Genomic DNA, 19562 nt, shown 5'->3' with positions numbered 1-19562 from the left:
GTCAGCGAGGGGGAGATGGGACCTCGTGCTGGCGGTAGGATGGACTGGTCAGCGCGGCCGGAGGGCCGGAGAGGGAGAACCGTGGTCTTGTAAGCTTCACGGTAAATAGCGGATGGAGTCAGGCTCCTCCGTCGACACCGACTGCGGGGGCAGATTTGATGAGGAGCGGACTGTTTGCGCCGGCTTAGAGAGTTGCCCTCAGAGACGACTGCTTAGTTGCAAAGGAGAATAAAAGAACAGCAACAATTTGTTGTAGAAACTGGGCAGCCTATCAGAGGGGATCCCACTGAACCTCCCCGGGGAGGGCGGGTGAGAGGCCGCTGGACGCGATGCTCCCGCAGTCGTGGCGCTCAGGGGACCCACAGGCATGAACAGCCTCTGCCGTGAAAAGGATCCCCCACACGCAGCCCAGGCAAGTTTCCATTAACAAAAAAAGGGAGAAAGGGGACCGTATGCTCCAAAAATGTCTGTGTTACAAGTGGAAGAGACATGACGAGCCCATGTGCTACTTGACTGAGCTGGGTGCTGCTCTGCTTGAGGGAAGAGAGGCTCTGGAGCGTTTGCGAGGTCAGCTGACAAAATTGGAAGATGGACAGGAGATCAGATAGAGGTGTTCTACCAGCGTCGTGTGTCAAGCTGGTAATTGTGCTCAAGTTAAGGAAGAGGACATCCCTTTTCATGGGAATTACGCACTTGAGTGTTTGGGGGCCAAGGGACATGATATATATACGTTAGCTTTTAATAGTTCAGAAACAAACTGTGTGTGTGTGTGTGTGTATGCACACCTGCCCAGACACACACACAGCATGTAAACACAAATGGTAAAGAAAAATGGGCAAAATGTTAACAAAAGGTGATCTTTTGTTTGTTGGATCTTTGCCTTTTCTAGGGCCACACCCGCAGCACATGGAGGTTCCCAGGCTGGGGGGTCCAGTTGGAGCCGTAGCCACCGGCCTACACCACAGCCACAGCAACGTGGAATCCGAGCCGCGTCTGCGACCTACACCACAGCTTGTGGCAACGCCAGGACCTTAACCCACTGAGCCAGGCCAGGGATCGAACCCACAACCTCATGGTTCCTAGTCAGATTCGTTAACCACTGCGCCACAACGGGAACTCCCAAAAGGTGATCTTGATCAGAGGTATACAGGAATTCTTTTTACTATGTTTTCTTGCAACTTAAGAAAATTGATAGCATTTGCAGAGAAAACAGTTTAAAAATGCAGTGGAATTTAGTGAGTAGATCATCCTCAAGTTTGTCTTCATCGGCTCGTGTGTCTGGAGACGTTACGTGTGCTCCTTCTCACGGAGAAAGTTCTTCACTGGCGCAGTGTTTAATGTCGAGACAGCTGCTCTCGGGGATTGTACGGGTCTCTAGCAGGATCTTTTGCATTCAGACAAAGGAAGATTTAAAGAGTTCATTGACTTTGTGTGTGTGTGATGTGGGGGTTGGTTTGTTTTCTTTGAGTTTTTAGCCAGGTCAGAGCTCTGATAGCCTGGTGATTCTCAGTCTTTAAACGCTCTGACCCCCATGACAGACGATGCTGGCGCATGTATGGTGCGTGGCTCTCAGCATCTGGCTGCGGCGTTTTCACTTTTTTCTCATTCAAGAAGATGCACCTGGGAGTTCCCTGGTAGCTAGTGGGTTAAGAACCTGGCACTGGACTTCCTGTCGTGGTGCAGCAGAAACGAATCTGACTAGTATCCATGAGGACACCCAGTTTCAATCTCTGGCCTCGCTCGTGGGTTAAAGATCCGGTGTTGCCCTGAGCTCTAGCGTAGGTCGCAGACACAGCTCAGACCTGGCATGGCTGTGGCTGTGGTGTAGGCCAGCGCTGCAGCTCCGATTTGACCCCTAGCCTGGGAACCTCCACATGCCGCGGGTGCGGCCCCCCACAAAACTGAAAGGATAGAGTGTAGTGTGGCTGGAGTGGTTGTGAGATGGAGACCAGCAGAAGCGGGTCCATCTTTGTGTCACTGTCACATTTTCCTAGATGCTCTCTCCCGGAACCAACTCTCCCTTGGACGGTTGTACTGAGCAGCTCTGGACAACCTCACCCCCCCCCCCACTTTCATTAGGGGCTCTTGACTGTCCCACCCCGGTCATGCCCCCCCCCCCGCCCCCACACATGGCCGGGCCTCAGCCAGCCCTCTCCCACAGGGGACGAGGGGCCCGTGCCCTTGCCAGTCTGCGGGACCCGTCCGATCGTTCAGCAGCAGCGCATCTGGCACCTGTACCGAGTCGTCTCTGAAAACATCAGCGAGTGGAAGTGCACGGCTTTGGCCAAGGTGACGCTTTCCTTAGCTGCATCTGGGAGTGGAGAGTCTGCGGGGGCAGGGGGCGGGCGGGGAGGGTCTCCAGCGAGCCTTTCTCCCTGCAGTTCAACCTGGCCATGGCCCAGGAGAGGACAGACGGCTGGCTCACAGAGGCGGCCGGGATGGGCACAGCCCTCGGGCTGCATAGCCCGGTGCTGCAGCGCTGCATGCACGTGCTGGAGGAGTTTCGCAGCCTCCTGCCGCTGCTCAGCAAGCTGGGCAGCCTCCAGCTGCAGAACCTCGACTTCCGAGCCCTCCTGCAAGGTAGGTGTGGGCAGAGTCAGCGCCAAAGCGGAGGGAGGGACGTGAGGCTGAGCAGTGCAACAGCTCGGTCCCAGTTCCGGTCCCGGTGGCTCCACCGCTCCTCCCGGCTGGCCCGGCCATCCCCCCGGGTTAAGAACCCCCTTCCCCACAGGGACAGACACTTTTAACCTTCTGCACTGCCGTGTGGGCCCTCTCTGCCGACCTGGGCTGGACGCAGGCTGGAGCCTTAGCTCTGGACGCTGAGCTGCGCTCTGGACCTTGGCTGCCTCTGTGCTGCTTTGAGACCCACTGGACTGGCCTGGGCTGGGCTCTGCCAATAGCAGGTGCTGCCTGCCTGTCCCTCTCTCCGCAGCCTTAGGACTAGGCCCTCTCCACAACACAGAGCTGCTGACACTGGGCCAGCTGCTCACTTGTCCACTGCTGGAGTTTACAGACCGAATCAATAAGGTGGGCCCCCCACCCCCACCCCAGAGGAAGGGTGATGCAAGCCCACGACCTGTGTGTTAAGCTCCCATGGAGCCAGTTAGGGCCCCGTAGCCCCTTGAGACAAGGGGATAGTGGGCACTGGCTTGGGGTGGAGGTGGGCGGGGGGTGAGATCGCCAGCCTGCCTGGACGGTATGGGGATCTTAAGGGGGGGGGTTCCAGACTCTCTGAGAGTATGTCCCCCCCACCCGGCCCCAAAGCTGTGGATACACAAGATGGCAGCTCTCCGCCAACACTCACCCTGTCCCCATAGAGCACGAGCTGCCTGAGGTATTGCCTGCTCAGCTGGAGCCTGCGAAAGAGGGGGTTCAGGTGGCAGCCTTAGGTCACAGGAGGTCCTGGGGGCCTGTCTTTGCCACCTGCTGGCTGGCTCTCTGTCTGAGACCTCCACTTCCCTGAGCCCTGGCTCCCGAGTCCCAGCTCCAGGCTAGCCTTGTGCCACCAGCCAGTCCTGGTTCCTGAGACCCGGCTGTTTCCAGATCTGGCAGTCTGCAAACCAACGGGTTCGTGCCCAAGAGGCCCTGGTGCGGCTGCAGCGGGCCTGGGAAGCGCGGCAGCTGCGGCTGCTCAACTTCATCCTGCACGTGCCCCCCGAGCCCCCGGCCTCCGAGCGCTCCAGGAAAGCGCTCCGCAGCCCCCAGAGCGAGGTGGTGGCCAAGGACAGTGGCACCTTCATCCTTTCAGGTGAGACCAACCCTGGCGGCCCAGTGAAAGCCCGGGGCAGCCCCCAGACAGCCTGAGCCCTCAGCCGTCCTGTTCTGAGAGCGTAGCCTCCATGCGGCTCTCATCGTCCTAATTTCCTCGGGCTGCCCCTGCCCCTCCCTCCCACCCAGGCTCTGGCCCTTCAGCGGAGGCCGTCTCTCCCCTTTCTGGGCGCCTCCGGAATCCCTCACAGTCCCGGCTCTCTGTCGGCCGATGCCTCGTCCTCTGGGTGGCGCCCGCTCACTCCTTCCGGTCCTGCCTCCTCTGAGCCTAACACCGGAGACGGGCTTTCAGAGCCAAGTCCTGGCCCTCGCGAGCCCCGGGCGGGCGCAGGGAGAGAGGGACGGCCGAGTGGAGCTGAGGCCCTGCTGGAGCGCCATAGGGTCCCAGAAAGAAGCCCAACCGCGGGGGCTCAGGAGGTCGGAGAAACCTTCCCTCCCCTTAAGGCAAAGGCCGCACGTGCTTCCGAAGGCGCAGGCCTTTGCCAGATGGGCACGGAGGATGGGCTTGCCAGGCAGAGGGAACAGCCCCAAAGAGGGTGTCATCAGGAAACTGCCAGGACGGGAAATTCTCACCCAGCCCAGTCGAAACCCAACTGGCGAGTTCAAAAGAGTACGTTAAATAAGGAAGTCATAAAACACGGATCCAGGGCTTGCGATTTTTATTTTGGCTTAAACCGTAAACTATGCATGTATTTACCTCCCTTTTAACCTAAGGGCAGGAGCTTTTGTCTGACTCGCGGTCAATGGGAGACGTTCCTCGTGTTCGTACATTGTCTGCTCTTTCCCCTTTCGGTTCCTGTAAAGTTGAGCAGTAACATGAGGACGCTCCAGAAGTTACCCGAGTCCAGAACTTTTCTAGATTTTTCTCATAATTTCAAAAATTTTAAAAACGGACTTGCCTACCTGAGTTTAACGTCCCGTGTTTATGGGTCCTTCTTCAGCGAAGGTGCCGCAGTGTCCACAGCACATCTTTTCCCACCCATGTTTCATGGTAAACAATCTTAAATTCTGTAATGAAAATTAGAACTCATGTCAACACTTTTGCAAACACACTCTGACTCTTGGTGGGCATATGGTTCAACAAGTGGAAGAAAAAAGTGTTCTGCAGAATAGTTTGAGGTCTGTGAGCGGCAGTGCCTTTGGGGTGTCTGTTCCCCCCGCCCCCCACCCCCCATCCTTGCCCTTCCTGACGGGCAGCTCAGCTCAGCTCAGCACTGGAGCCCCCGCCCCCTTAGATTACAGCAGCCTGCAGGACTCCATCCAGGAAAGTCTTCAGGTGTTGGTCAAGATCCTGGCCATCCAGAAGTCGGGAGACTTAAACCGAAGGGCCTTGGAGTGGGTGACCATCATGCGTGGCCTGGGTGCGTGCTGCCCTTTAGCGTGGCCTTCGGGTGGGTGGGAGCTGAGGGCGCGGGAGGGGTGGGGGCTGGGCTAGGGCGGCGTGGGGTCCGCCTTCCTTCAGGCCACGTCTGGGGCTGAAGTGGCCCGGCCTTCACTGACGGCGCAGGTTTTCTCTCCTTCGAGTAAGTTCCCTGGGTGCTGCTAAGCCCAGAGTTTTGGGGGGCGGGGCACCCCAAGAGGGCAGGAGTGGTCTGGACCCCCTTGCAGAAGCTGGAACCCAAGCTCCCCCACCTCGTGTCCCCTGACTGCTCCCACAGACGCGCTGCTGCAGGTGTGGGTGACTTTCCAGCAGAAGTGGATCTTTCTGAACAGAGTTCTGCACGAGATGAAGACCCCGTTCCCTGGCTCCGACCTGGTAGGGCAGGGGCTGTGGCGGTGGGCCGGCACCAGATCGGGGCCCCGGTGGGGGCCCTGCCCTCACTCGCATCGCCTGCCTCCCGCAGCGCTCCCGTTTCGAGGCCGTGGATGAGCAGTACCGGGCCCTGATGCAGGTGTCTGTGGCCGACCCCTTGGTTCTGTCACTCATCGTGCCCAGTGCCCGGCGGAGCCCTCATTTCCAAGGGCAGCAGCTGCAGCGAGCGCTGCAGGCCGGCTCCGTGGAGCTGGAGGGCATCGTGACGGCGCTGGAGAGCGTGCTGTACGGCGTGCGCGCTCGCTGCCCCCGCCTCTTCTTCCTCAGCGACAGTGACCTGGTGGCCCTGCTGTCCGCTCCGCTGGAGCCCTGCGAGGCCCAGCTGTGGGCGCGCCGCTGCTTCCCTCCCGTGCAGGCCGTGAGCTTCAGGTCCCACGAAATGGCCAAACACACAGGTGCCCAGCAGGCAAGCTCCAGCACGCGGATTCAGGTGGAGGCCCTGGCGGTGCTGGGGGCCGGTGGGGAGGCGGTGGCGCTGCGGGGGCCCCTCCCTCTGCACCCAGACCTCCCCAAGTGGCTGGCCTCGCTGGAGCGGTGTCTGCGGCTGGCACTGGTGCACACGCTGCAGGACTGTGTGGCTGCCCGCTTGGCTCTGGGCCCGGCCCTGGACAAGGCCTTCAAGCAGCTGCCCCCGCAGAGCCAGCTGCCCCCGCAGCTATATGTCCAGCACTGGCTGGACCTGGCACAGGCCTTCCCGTGGCAGTGCGTGCTGGTGGCAGAAGAGGTGGTGTGGCGGGTCGGCACGGAGGAGGCCCTGCTGGAAGGGAAGGCCCAGGCCCTGGTCCCCTGGCACGTGCGCAAGCTCGAGGTGCTGGTGCATTTCGTGCGGACCCAGAGGGCCTCTCGGGGTGAGCAGCCCCCACCCTCTGTCCGCCAGAGCAGCCTGCTCAGGGCCCTGCTCGTCGTGGCAGTGGCTCACCGGGACATCGCACAGCTGCTGCAGGAGCACCAGGTCAGCGACCTGGCCGACTTCCACTGGGCCCGCCAACTCAAGTACCACCTGGGTTCACCGCACGCCACCTGCCAAAACCTGCAGGATCCCACGTCCAGCGCACCTACGAGGACTTCTCTGTCACCAGCTGCGTGCTGGATAGACGTGCTGGGCCGGTCTGTCTTCTACAACTATGAGTACCTGGGTCCCAGGCTGGGGCTGCTGCCCAGCCTGCTCCCTGAGCGGCCAGCCCTGGTGCTGCTGCTGGCCCTGGAGGAGGTGGCCTGCGGGGCTCTGCTGGGCCCTGCCGGTGTGGACAAGGCAGCCACGGTGAAGAGCCTGGCACAGGCCCTGGGCCGCCAGCTAGTGGTGCTGCCCTGCTTCCCTCAGATAGAGGCCCGAAGCCTGAGCCGCTGTCTGCACGGCGCCCTGCAGGGCGGCGCCTGGCTGCTCCTGAGAGCGGCTCAGCACTTGCCCCTCGGCTTGCTCTCTGCCCTGGGCCAGCGCTTGGCTGAACTGCGCCACCTCTACGCCCCACTGTACCAAGAAGCTTCCCGAAACACCAGCACTGTGGACCCCACCCACCCCCAGGTCCTCGGCCGTGGCTTCTTTGAGAAACGCCAGGTGGACCTGCGCCTTGGCTTCGGCTGCCTCCTGACAATGCGAGCACTGAGCCCCGCCCTGCCTGCCAACCTGCGCCTGCTGCTGCGCCCTGTGGCCTTGGCACTGCCCGACCTGCAGCAAGTGGCAGAGCTGACCCTGCTGGGTGCGGGCATCCGGGACGCCTCCCGCCTGGCTACCCGCCTATCCAGATTCTTCTCCCTAGAGCGGGAGCTGGCATCTGGGCCCCTGCCCTGCCGCTTGCCACTCCTCAAGCAGGTCCTGGAAGACATGATCCAGGCTCTCAGCGCGACGGAGGAGGACCCCGAGTCCGAGCAGGCCCGCAGCCCAGCCGCCGTCGAGGAGGCCACCCTGCTGCAGGCCCTGCAACGCTCCCCACTGTTCAGCGGCCTGGGTGGGGTCTGCCTGCACGACCTCCAAAAGCTGCTCGGTGGGCTCTTCCCCACCGCCAGCCAGGTGCCGGAAGAGCCGCGGAGCCCCAGGCTGAGGAGGTCACTGGTGGTGGAGGAGCTGCGGCAAGGAGGCCTGCACCCCAGCCCTGACATTCTGGGGTCCCTCGAGCAGCTGGGCCAGGCCCTGGGCCAGGCTGCAGGCGTTCTGCTCCTGGGCCCTGCAGGCAGCGGCAAGACCGCTTGCTGGCACAGCTTATATAAGGTCCAGAACAGGCTGGCGGCCATGGAAGACGCCGCAGCCCAGAGCTGCCGGCCTGTGCAGATCGCACACCTGTATCCCAGTGTGCTCAGCCCCCAGGAGTTCCTGGGGTGGCTGGAGGGCCCCTGCTGGCACCACGGCGTCTTCCCGCGTCTGCTCGGGGAAGCCAGTCGCTGCAGGACCGCGGGCCCAGAGGGGCAGGTGCAGGAGTCAGCAGGGATTCAGCGCTGGATCGTGTGTGACGGGGCTCCCAGTGCTGCCTGGCTGGACTGCGTCACTTGCCTCCTGGGTGACCCCCCCCAGCTCAGCCTCCCCAGCGGTGAGCGGATTGCACGGCCCCCGGGTACTCTCCTCTTGATGGAGGTGGGAGATGCCACAGGCATGTCCCCCACGGCGGTGGGCCGCTGTGCCCTCGTCTGGTGTGGCGGGGAGCAGACGTGGCAGGGCAGGCTGGGCGTCCTGATGGCAGCTCTGCCCCGTGAGTACCGACTACAGCTCCAGACCATCACGGAGCTCAACCACCTGGCTGACGTGCTGGTACCTGCCACATTCCGATTCCTCACCTGCCAGGGTGCCAGTTCTGTGCTGCAGGTACACGGGCGGCAGGCCATTTCCCCGGGGGTGGCGGAAGTCGCCAGCCTGGCCCGCATCTTGCGTTGTCTGCTTGACCCACACCTGCGCGGAGACGAGGAGGCCAAGGCACACGTCCCAGGTGAAGGGAAGGGTCCGTCTGAGAGCTCCGTGGCCTTGAGAGCGGGGGCAGAGCGGGGGCCTGAAAGCGGGGCGTCACAGCCAGCCCCTCCTCTCTTCCCCGCCCCTCCCCTTCTTGCTACGGGGCTGCGGTTCTGGCCATGGCGACCTTTGCAGAGGACCTCAGCTGTAGTGACCCTGTGGCCCGAAGCTTCAGGTCCTCGAAGAGCGTCTTTCGGACCCGGAACCAGGCCGACAGCGAAGCTGTGACGAATAAGCGCAGGGAGCACCTGCTGGCCGTCAGCAGCTTCCTCTTTGCTTTGATCTGGGGCTTTGGAGCCCACCTTCCCTGCAGGTGTCCACGGGGGTGGGGGGGGGCGGCAGAGGGCTGAGATGGCATCGCCCACGGGGGCAACACCAGGCGACGGACGTCGTCAGGGGAGGGTGGAGCGTGTGAGGGCCCTGAAGATGGAACCGCCGTAGCTGACGCTTTGGCCTTTGTCCGTCTGCACAGGCTCTGGCCCCGCTTTGATGCCTTCATGAGAGATTCCATCAGCTGCCTGTCCGACTACCCGGAGCCACCACCCTCAGCCTCGGTGTTTGACCTCCATGTGTGCCCTGAGGATGGGACGCTGGTCCCCTTCACCGGCCAGTACCTGGGCAGCCACATCAAGGGAGCTCCGGGCACCTTCCATCCTTCCCCCCAGGTGTGAGGACAGCGGGGACCTGGCAGGGCTGGGGGTCCGACAGCTCCCCTGGGGTGGTTCGTGTCCTAGGCCCAGCCGAGGCCAACCTGCTCCCGTTCTTTGGTGTGTTTTCATAACCACAAGAACACATGAAGGGGTCTGCAAACACAGCTTGAGTACAGGGCTCCTAGGCTCTGCCCTTCGGCTCGCTCCCTGTGCTGCCGCAGCAAGCCCTGCTCCTGTCCTGCAGACCGAACGGCTCTTGTACGTGGTGGACCTGCTCCTGTCAGAGGGGCACCCGGTGCTGCTGGCTGGAGAGGCAGCAACAGGGAAGTCGGCCTTTGTGGAGGCGCTAGTGGAGCCACAGCACCCGTACACGTGCAGCCCCATCCACCCGGCCGTCAGGACCACCCACCTCCGCCTCCTGCTGAGCCAAGGGGTCCAGGGCCCACCGCAGGCCAGCCCATGGCCTGCGCAGCAGGATTCTAAGGGCTGCATCCTCTTCCTGCTGGAAGATCTGCACCTGGCTGCTTCCGGTGAGGAGCTGGGAGGAGGGAAGGGGTCACTGTCACCTCTTGAGACGGTGAAAGCCCTGGCGGTATTCACAGACTCCTACAGACCGAACCTCAGCGCTCCATTCTCAACATCTCCATCTGCCTGTGCTCCCTCAGTAGCCTTATCTCCTGCAGGGCCTCATCCACCACCTCTGTGCTTTGACTGCTAAATCTTCATCGCCAAGACTCTCTTCTAAGCACCAGACCTATCTATCCAACAGTTTCTGGTCCCTTCAGCATCTCAGATCCAACCCTGAACTCATTATCTTGCCCCCAAACCCTACTCCGTATGCCCTCTTAGTAATGGCACCCCCCTCCGCTGGTACCATCTCGTCAGTTTAGCCAGAACCCCTGTGGACGTGGCCCCTCCTCTCACCATGTCCAGTCACCGCGTGTCCTAGTTTTGCCCCCTGAGTACGTCTCAAACCTCTCCACCTATTTCCACTCATCTTCCCTGGTTCAGACACTCGTGGCCTAGAGCTTCGGAAGATGCTCGGGCAAGCTTTCTTGTGGTGAGCCTTCCTTCTCTAGACTTTTGTGCTCTGCGTTCTAACTGGACTCAACTACGCAGCACAAGCATCCAGTAAGTCAGGCTGCCTCTGGGCTCGCCATCCTCTCTGCCGTTTCTCCTCCGTTTATCTGGCTAAATCCTACTTATTCTTTTTTTTTTTTTTTTTGTCTTTGTTGTCTTTGTTGTTGTTATTTCTTGGGCCGCTCCCGCGGCATATGGAGGTTCCCAGGCTAGGGGTTGAATCGGAGCTGTAGCCACCGGCCTACGCCAGAGCCACAGCAACGCGGGATCCGAGCCGCGTCTGCAACCTACACCACAGCTCACGGCAACGCCGGATCGTTAACCCACTGAGCAAGGGCAGGGACCGAACCCGCAACCTCATGGTTCCTAGTCGGATTCGTTAACCACTGCACCACGACGGGAACTCCAAAATCCTACTTATTCCTTACAAGTAATCTCAGGCAGTGTCGCCTCCAGGTTCGCGTCAACACTCACTCCTGTGCCCTATCCAAAAATCCGTGACAACCCTGGTTTTCTGACGCTATGTTCACTTCCGTCCCACTCTGAGCTTCATGAGAGCAGAGAGGTGTCTCAGTCATTTTGATGACCTGGCAGGAAGTAAATGCTCAGTAAGAGTAAAGGAAAGGGGGAAAATCCTGATGAAAGTCTGGGTTACTGAAGTTAGATGTTTCTAAAGTCATCTACCTCCATAAGACGATGACAGGTTCGGAGAATGTGGGTATGGGCATGGGCAAAAATGAAGCCCGGGTACAGGGTATTGAAGTTGAGGGAGTCCACGCGCTAAAGCTTTAGGTGGATTGTCCGGTTAGACACTGAAGTCCCTGGAGCAGTGCGGAAAAGCTGAGCCAAGTGGAATCGTTTATTGGACACTACATTCTCCATAAAGCCTAATGAGATGGAGGTTTGTTATGGTGATTTTTAAAGACCAAGAAACTGAAAGATTTTATAACTTGACCGAGACACTCTAGCCGGAAAGCATTAGATCACAATGAACATTCATGTCTGCTGGGCTCCAAACCAGTAATTTTTTCCAACTACATTATTTGGCCTTCTCAGTGAATTTGCACAAGGAATCGGGATGTCGCTGGATAACAGAAAGGGTAAAAGGAGGTACCGCCAGACCTGTGACTGGCAGCCGAGAAGAGATTTCAGCAGGAAGGTTGAAAACATGGCAAGCAACCCTATGAAGTGACATACACACAGCTGGCAGTGTAAAAGCTCTCCTGGGGTGACAGCCACCAAAACGCCATACAGAGCAGAAGACCGAGAGCCACACAACAAGAAGAAAACTTTGTCGGAGGTCTCGATGTGGCGAAGCGGTTAACGAATCCAATGAGGAACCATGAGGTTGCAGGTTCGGTCCCTGGCCTTGCTCAGTGGGTTAAGGATCTGGCATTGCCGTGAGCTGTGGTGGAGGTCACAGAGGTGGCTCGGATCCTGTGTTGCTGTGGCTCTGGCATAGGCCAGCGGCTCCAGCTCCGATTCGACCCCTAGCCTGGGAACCTCCATCTGCTGCATGAGCAGCCCTAGAAAAGGCAAAAAAGAAAAAAGAAAAAAAAAAAGGAAAACTGTGTCAAGAGAAAACAGTTGATAAAAGCTGATCCTGAGATGGTCTAGACGTCGAGTTTGACAAATACTTTATAGCAGCTACTATAAAAGCTGTCAGGTGCTGAAAGGGAGAGAGGAGCTTAATGAGTGAACACAGAGGTAATCTCAGCAAAGAAATAAAAACTACTAAAAACGACTAAATGGAAATTACAGAACTGGAGGTTATAACTGAAATGAAGAGATTCACTGGGTGGCTTAATAGTGCATTGGAAATGGCAAAAGAGCCAGTGAACCCCAAAGACCAAAAACGTTGACTATGAAAAGAGCTTTAATCTAATGTGTATATAACGGGAGTTTCCGAAGGAACGAAGAGTGAGACTAGGGCAAGAAAATACCTTTGAGGAAATGATGGCCTACATTTTTCCAAATTTCTTTAAAAACATTGGCTTTCAGGTATAGAAATCTCAGTTCTCCTTTAAGGAGGATCATAAAAAGAAACACATCTAGGAATATCATGGTCAAACTGCCAAAAAGCCAGAGAGAGAGGAACTTTGAAAGTGGTCAGAGGAAAAATAAAAAGACACATTATATATACATGAACCACATTAAAAATGACAGTTAACCTCTCTCATCGGAAACAACAGAGTCCTGAGGTTCCCCTGGTGGCTCAGCGGAAACGAATCCGACTAGCATCCATGAGGACACGAGTTTGATCCCTGGCCTTGCTCAGTGGGGTGAGGATCCGGCATTGCCGTGAGCTCTGGTGTGGGTCGCAGACGTGGCTCGGATCCTGCGTTGCTGTGGCTGTGGTGTAGGCTGGCAGCTGAGCCAGGGATGAGACCCCTAGCCTGGGAACCTCCATATGCCGTGGGTGTGGCCCTAAAAAGACACAAAAAAGAAAGGAAGAGAAAAGAAAAACAACAGAGCCCTGAAGGTGGTAGAACAACAGCTTTAAAGTGCTAAAAGGGGGAAAAAAAAAAACCCACCCTGTCACCCTAGAATTTTCTATCCAGTAAAGAAACGATTATAAGTGAAGATGAAATAAAAATATTCCCGACCCATGAAATATGAGCAAATTCACTGCTACTAGCACTGTGCTGCCAGAAATGCAAAAAGCTGTTTTTTGGGTCTAGAGGAAAAAACCCGGATCTGCAGGAAAGAATGAAGAGCACCAGAGACGGCAAACGCGCGGGCGCCTGTAAATACTGTTTTGTCTCTTAATTTCTTCCCAGCATAGCTGCTAGTTTAAAATCCCGTGGATGCAGTTCCCATTGTGGCTCAGGGGAAACAAATCTGACTAGTATACACGAGGACCCAGGTTCAGTCCCTGGCCTCGCTCCCTAGGTTAAGGATCCGGCGTTGCCGTGACCTGGGGTGTAGGTTGCAGGTGCGCCTCTGCTCCCGCATGGCTGTGGCTGTGGCTGTGGCGTAGGCCAGCGGCTACAACTCTGATTCGGCCCCTAGCCTGGGAATTTCCATGTGCCGGAGGTATGGCCCTAAAAAGACAAAAAATAAAATAACATGGAGTTGTCGGTGTAGGTAGGTGTGGAAAAAGTTGGAAGGATAGTAAAAGGGTAGGGTGGGGAATTATGCGCGTGCAGGTTCTTACGGTGGCGAAATGTGACGTGGGAGGAGGGAGGAGTAAACACGAGTGCGAAGTGGAAGAGCGTTACAGCTAAATATGGACGCGCTAAGGAGGCCTATTGTTCGCCATGGAGAAGTCACTAAGTACTAACACCAAAGAGAAGGACTAAAGCCAATGAAGGAAATCCAGCGGGATATAAACATATGTCAGTTATATAAAAGAAAGCAAGAAATGGGCAACAGCAGAATGAAAACAGACAAATAGAAGACAACAATACAATGGATTTTAAACCAACCATATCAGTGATTGCTCTAAATGTCTTTTTGTCTTCTTTTTTTGTCTCTTTAGGGCCACGCCTGCAGCATATGGAGGTTCCCAGGCCAGGGGTCCAATCGGAGCTGTAGCCGCCGGCCTACACCACAGCCACAGCAACGTGGGATCCAAGCTGCGTCTGTGACCTACACCACAGCTCACGGCAATGCCAGATCCTTAACCCACTGAGCGAGGCCAGGGATCGAGCCTGCGTCCTCACGGATACTAGTCAGATTCGTTTCCTCTGAGCCATCATGGGAACTCCAAAACACAGATTTTATTAAAGGCAAAAGAGTTATCATACAAATGGTATGCATAAGAAAGTTATGTGGGGAGTTCCTGACGTGGGGCATCGGAAACGAATCCGACTAGTATCCACGAGGTTGCAGGTTCAATCCCTGGCTTCGCTCAGTGGGTTAAGGATCCAGTGTTGCCATGAGCTGTGGTGTAGGCCACAGATGCGGCTCGTCTCTGACGATGCTGTGGCCATAGCGTTGGCCGGTAGCTGCAGCTCCCATTGGACCCCTAGCCTGGGAACTTCCATATGCCGCAGGTATGTGGCCTTAAAAGGAAAAAAAAGAAAGAAAGTTATGTGGCTGTATTAATACCAAAGCCCCTCAGGACAAGCGGTATTATAAAGAACTGGAGCTCTCACGATCTCTAATGAGGGAGAAATAAATGCCCTGAACGTGTCCCCACCTGACCAGAGCTTCAAAATATGTGAAGAGAAAAATGGAGAGTCACGAGAGAAAAAGAGCAAATCTAAAATCACAGTAGGAGGTTTGATGCCCCTCTCAACAACTGTCAGAACAAGGATAGAGGACATAAGCGTGTAGCTCTGACACGGTTCACCACGTCGACTCTTAGAGACATACGCCCACCGACGGCCCAGTGCACACGGAACCCCCGCCAACAGAGACCGTAGGCACAAAACAAGGCTCAACAAACTTCAAAGGATTAAATTTGAGTATTTTCTCTGTAACATTAAAAACCAGTAACAGTAAGATACGTAGAAAATCCCCAACTATTTGAAGTTAGCACACTTCTAAGCAACTCATGCATCAAAGAGACTCCAGGGGAAATTAGAAAATATTTTGGACTGAATAGTAATAAAAAACAAAACACATCAAAATGTGTGGGATGTAGCTTAAGCAGTGCTCGGAGCGTCTATAAGCTTTAAGGTCCTCGATTAGAAAAGGAGTTCCCACTGTGGCACAGGGGGTTAAGAACCCTACTGCAGCGGCTTGGTTGCTGCAGAGGTGTGGTTACATCCCTGGCCCAGCACAGTGGGTTAAAGGATCCAGAGTAGGTTGTAGCTGTGGCTCGGATTCAATCCCTGGTGTGGGAACTCAATAAATAAAGAAGAAAAACTTGGAATCAGTGATCTATATTCTCAGCTTAAGAATCTAGAAAAAGAGGAGCAAGTTCAACCCAAAGTAATTAAAAGGAGATAAATACCAAAGATCAAAGCAGTAATTGATGAAACAGAAAAAAGTGCAAGCAATAGAAAATATCAACAAAGCCAAAATTTGGTTCTTTGAAAAAGATGAATGCATCAAGTAACACACATCAAGAAATAAAAAGAGAAAATATAAATGATCAATATCAGGAATGAGAGTTTTATCTTAAAAGACATTAAAAAGGATTACCAGGGAATATTGTGAAAAACTTTATATACTAACTAGCAATTTAGATGAAATGGACAGATGCTTTGAAAAACACAACTTATCAAAATCTCAAGAGGAAAAAGAATATATTAAATTTTTTTTTTTTTGTCTTTTTGCTATTTCTTTGGGCTGCTCCCGCAGCATATGGAGGTTCCCAGGCTAGGGGTCTAATCAGAGCTGGAGCCGCCAGCCTACGCCAGAGCCACAGCAATGCTGGATCCAAGCCGTGTCTGCAACCTACACCACAGCTCACGGCAACGCCGGATCGTTAAACCACTGAGCAAGGGCAGGGATCGAACCTGCAACCTCATGGTTCCTAGTCGGATTCGTTAACCACTGTGCCACGACAGGAACTCCTATTAAATTTTTAAATTCATAAAAATATTCCCAGTTAGCTGGGTACATAAATTATACACGATATTAAGAAAAAAGTGGAAACTTAGGCACGCTTTTTCAGAAAATGAGTAGATAACTTTTCAAATAATTTTAAAAGGCCACCATAACCCTAATACCAAGTTCTGAAAAGATACTTCAAGAAAAGAAATTATAGACCATGAACTTTCACAAATAAAAGTTTTTAAAAGTCCTTAGTGATATTAAGTACGATTCAGCAGCATATGAAAACAAGAACACATGATCAAGTGGCGAGTATCCCAAGAATGCAAAGTTGACTCAGCATTCAAAAATCAGTCAGTGCAATGCATGACATTAACAGAACGAAGGAAAAAAGTGTAAGATCATCTCATCAATAGGAAAAGCACTTGATACGACGCAACCCTTTGTAACTCTCAGCAAGCTAGGCATAGAAAGGAATTTTCTCAGTTGATGAAGGGCGTCTATTAAAATTTACAGCTAATCACATGCTTAACTGTGAAGTATTGAGCACTTTCTCCATAAGTTCAGTGGCAAGACAAGAATGTCCACTCTCACTGCTGCTATTCGCATTGCACCAGAAACCCCTATCAGTGCAATAAGAAAGAGAAATAGGAGTTTCTGTCGTGGCGCAGCGGAAACGAATCTGACTGGCATCCAGTTCGATCTCTGGCCTCACTCAGTGGGTTAAGGATCTGGCGTTGCCATCAGCTGTGGTGTAGGTTTGCAGACACAGCTTAGATCCTGTGTGGCTGTGGCGGTGGTGTAGGCTGGCAGCTACAACTCCAATTCGACCCCTAGCCTGGAAACTTGCATATGCTGAGGGTGTGGGCCCTAAAAAGACCAAAAAAAAAGAAAATTCTTTTAAAATGGGAAAGGACGTAATAATACTGTCTCTAGGGGGCTATAACATGATTTACCACACAAAGAGTCCCGAGGAATCTATATAAGAAAACAAACTATAAACCTATTAGATTAAATAAGTGAATTTAGCAGTGTCACAGCATACAACCTATTGAAGTCATTTTTTATATCTTAAAAACAACTGGAAATCAAACATTTTAAATATCATCCAGAAGCTTAAAAGACTTAGGAATAAAACAGTGAATGCTATACACGGAAAATTACTAAATACTGCTGAGCTAAAGGAGACGTGGGCAAATGAAGAGATACTCCATGTCCATAAACCAGAAGAGTCTATAGTACTGAAGTGCCCATCTCTCCCAAACTGAGCTATAGACTCAACAAAATCCCAACAATCTCAATCTCATCAGGCTGTTTTCTTAGACACCGGCAGACTCATGCTGAGACTCAGATAGAAACATGCAAGAGAACTAGAAGAGCCAAAACAGCTTTGAAAAAGAACAGAGTTGAATGTAAACTGGTACGGCCACTATGGAGAACAGTCTGGAGATACCTTAGAAATCTATCCATAGAAATTCCATGTGACCCCGCAATCCCTCTCTTGGGCATCTATCCGGACAAAACTCTACTTAAAAGAGACACATGCACCCACATGTTCACTGCAGCACTATTCACAATAGCCAGGACACGGAAACAACCCAAATGTCCATCGACAGATGATTGGATTCGGAAGATGTGGTATATACACACAATGGAATACTACTCAGCCATAAAAAAGAATGACATAATGCCATTTGCAGCAACATGGATGGAGCTAGAGAATCTCATACTGAGTGAAATGAGTCAGAAAGACAAAGACAAATACCATGTGATATCACTTATAACTGGAATCTAATATCCAGCACAAATGAACATCTCCTCAGAAAAGAAAATCATGGACTTGGAGAAGAGACTTGTGGCTGCCGGACGGGAGAGGGAGGGAGTGGGAGGGATCGGGAGCTTGGGGTTATCGGATACAACTTGGAATGGATTTACAATGAGATCCTGCTGAGTAGCATTGAGAGCTATGTCTAGATACACATTGCAGCCGAACAAAGGGTGGAAAAAAAATGTATACATGTAAGTGTAACTTGGCCCCCATTCTGTACAGCGGAAAAATAAATTAAAGAAAAAGAAAAAGAACAGAAATAAATTAATTTAAAAAAAAGAAAAAGAGCAGGACTTACCTTTTGATTTCGAGACCTACTGTGTCCAGTTAGAGTGAGGTATTGATGTGAGGACGTGGGTGTGGCCTAAAGGAACAGACCAGTGACTCCGATGTACAGGGGTTACCATTTGGTTTTCACCAAGTGTGCCGAGGAAATTCAATGGGGAGAGGGCAGTGGAGGAGCTGGAGCAACTTCATGTCTGGGGGGGAAAATGAGCCTTGAATCCTACCTCACGACATCCATAGAAATCAATTATAAATGGATTATAGGCCAAACTACAAAAGATAAAACTATAAAACTTTAAAAAGTTGGAGAAAAATCTGTGTGAACTTGGTTAGAGGCAAAGATTTAAGATACAAAAATTGTATTTTACCAAAATTAAAAACTGTCGCTTATGCTGGGAGTTCCCACTGTGATGCAGTGGAAGGGAACCCGACGAGTGTCCATGAGGACGCGGGTTCAATCCCTGGCCCCGCCCAGTGGGTTAAGGATCTGGTGTTGCCCTGAGCTGTGGTGTAGGTGGAAGACACAGCTCGGACCTGGTATTGCTGTGGCTGTGGTGTAGGCCGGCGGCTACAGCTCCAATTTGACCCCTAGACTGGAAACTTCCATATGGCCCTAAAAAAGCAAAAGTAAAAAATTTAAAAATAAAAGACATTGATAAGAAAATGACAAAAATAAACCATAGACAGAAAATCTTCATAATACATGTATCTGACAAAGGACTCACACCTAAACACATAAAAAGCTCTTACAACTCAGGAAGAAAAGCTCCATGCTTAAAAAACAGCTAAAAGACTTGAGCAGACACTTCACAAGAAAAATGTATGCTTGCTAATAGCCCATGGAAAGGCGCTTGACAGTATGAGGCATCTGTGAACTGCAAATTACAACCACCATGCGGTAACACTCGGCACCTACCAGGGAGATTATAATTAGAAAGACTGATAAGAAACAGTGTTTGCAACACGTAGAGCAACAGAAACCCTCACACTTTGCTGGTAGGAGTGTCAACTGATATACAGCAGACTGAATGTATAAGACCCAGGAGTTCTGCTCACAGGTAACTCCCCAAGTGAAATGAAGGCACGGACTGCTCTCAGACTGACACGTGAGTGTCCAGCGTTAGTCTGAGTTGTCAAAACCTGGAAACAATTGAAAAAACCATCAGTGTCGGTGGATCTACAAATGTGACCTGTTCATGCTGGGACATCACTCAGCAAGGAGACAGCACCACCCACCTACCGACGCACACCAAACAGGGAAGACTCTCCAATCGTGCGGAGTGAAAGAAGCCAGACCTGGTAACTGTACGCTGTATATGACGTTCTAGAACAGGCAAAGCTAATCCGCGGTGATCGACGGCAGAGCAGACCGAAATTCCTGGGACGGTGCGTTAGAGGGGTTGACAGCCTCAGGGCGTGGGGGGATGAAAATGCCCTAAGTGTCACTGGGGTGGTCAGAACTTGGGGAGCTCCTGAAGAGGGGTACATTTTCTTTTATGGCAATAATGTCTTAATAAAGTTGACTTGACAAAAGTGTGCACATGCTGTAACTCCAGCATCTCTGCGATGGTGGCACTTTTCCGTCTGCCATGGTCAGATCAGGCCTCCATCAGCCACAGTTTCCAAACCCGCCTACTCGCTGTCTGCCCACAAATCTGTCCTTGGTCCTAGAGGCGGGACTTGGGGAGAAGCGGGACGACACCCCTCACTCAGAGGGAGAGACCACAGCTTATTCAGACGTGACCAGGTCCCCAC

At 53.5% G+C, this 19562-nt stretch overlaps 2 protein-coding genes across 2 annotated transcripts in view; one reads left to right on the top strand and one right to left on the bottom strand.

The window, feature by feature from the left end:
• Positions 1–19562, top strand: part of DNHD1 (dynein heavy chain domain 1) — a 69332-nt gene that overhangs the window by 32811 nt on the left and 16959 nt on the right. Inside the window, 10 exon segments of the mRNA XM_047752075.1 lie at positions 2162–2289; positions 2382–2580; positions 2933–3027; positions 3544–3748; positions 5004–5129; positions 5427–5524; positions 5613–8496; positions 8652–8829; positions 8989–9181; positions 9411–9696. Of these exon segments, the coding sequence (XP_047608031.1) occupies positions 2162–2289; positions 2382–2580; positions 2933–3027; positions 3544–3748; positions 5004–5129; positions 5427–5524; positions 5613–8496; positions 8652–8829; positions 8989–9181; positions 9411–9696 (4392 nt within the window).
• The window catches only part of RRP8 (ribosomal RNA processing 8), a 55748-nt gene continuing 40603 nt past the window's right edge, over positions 4418–19562 (bottom strand). The window contains exons 7-8 of the mRNA XM_047752070.1: positions 4672–4776; positions 4418–4564 (exon numbers count right to left, since the gene is read on the bottom strand). Of these exons, the coding sequence (XP_047608026.1) occupies positions 4678–4776 (99 nt within the window). The 3' untranslated portion in view covers positions 4418–4564; positions 4672–4677. The remainder of the gene's footprint in view (positions 4565–4671; positions 4777–19562) is intronic.

The sequence above is a fragment of the Phacochoerus africanus genome, chromosome 11 (genome assembly GCF_016906955.1).
Source record: "Phacochoerus africanus isolate WHEZ1 chromosome 11, ROS_Pafr_v1, whole genome shotgun sequence".
Lineage (NCBI taxonomy): Eukaryota > Metazoa > Chordata > Mammalia > Artiodactyla > Suidae > Phacochoerus > Phacochoerus africanus.
This window is presented reverse-complemented; position numbering and strand designations above follow the sequence as displayed.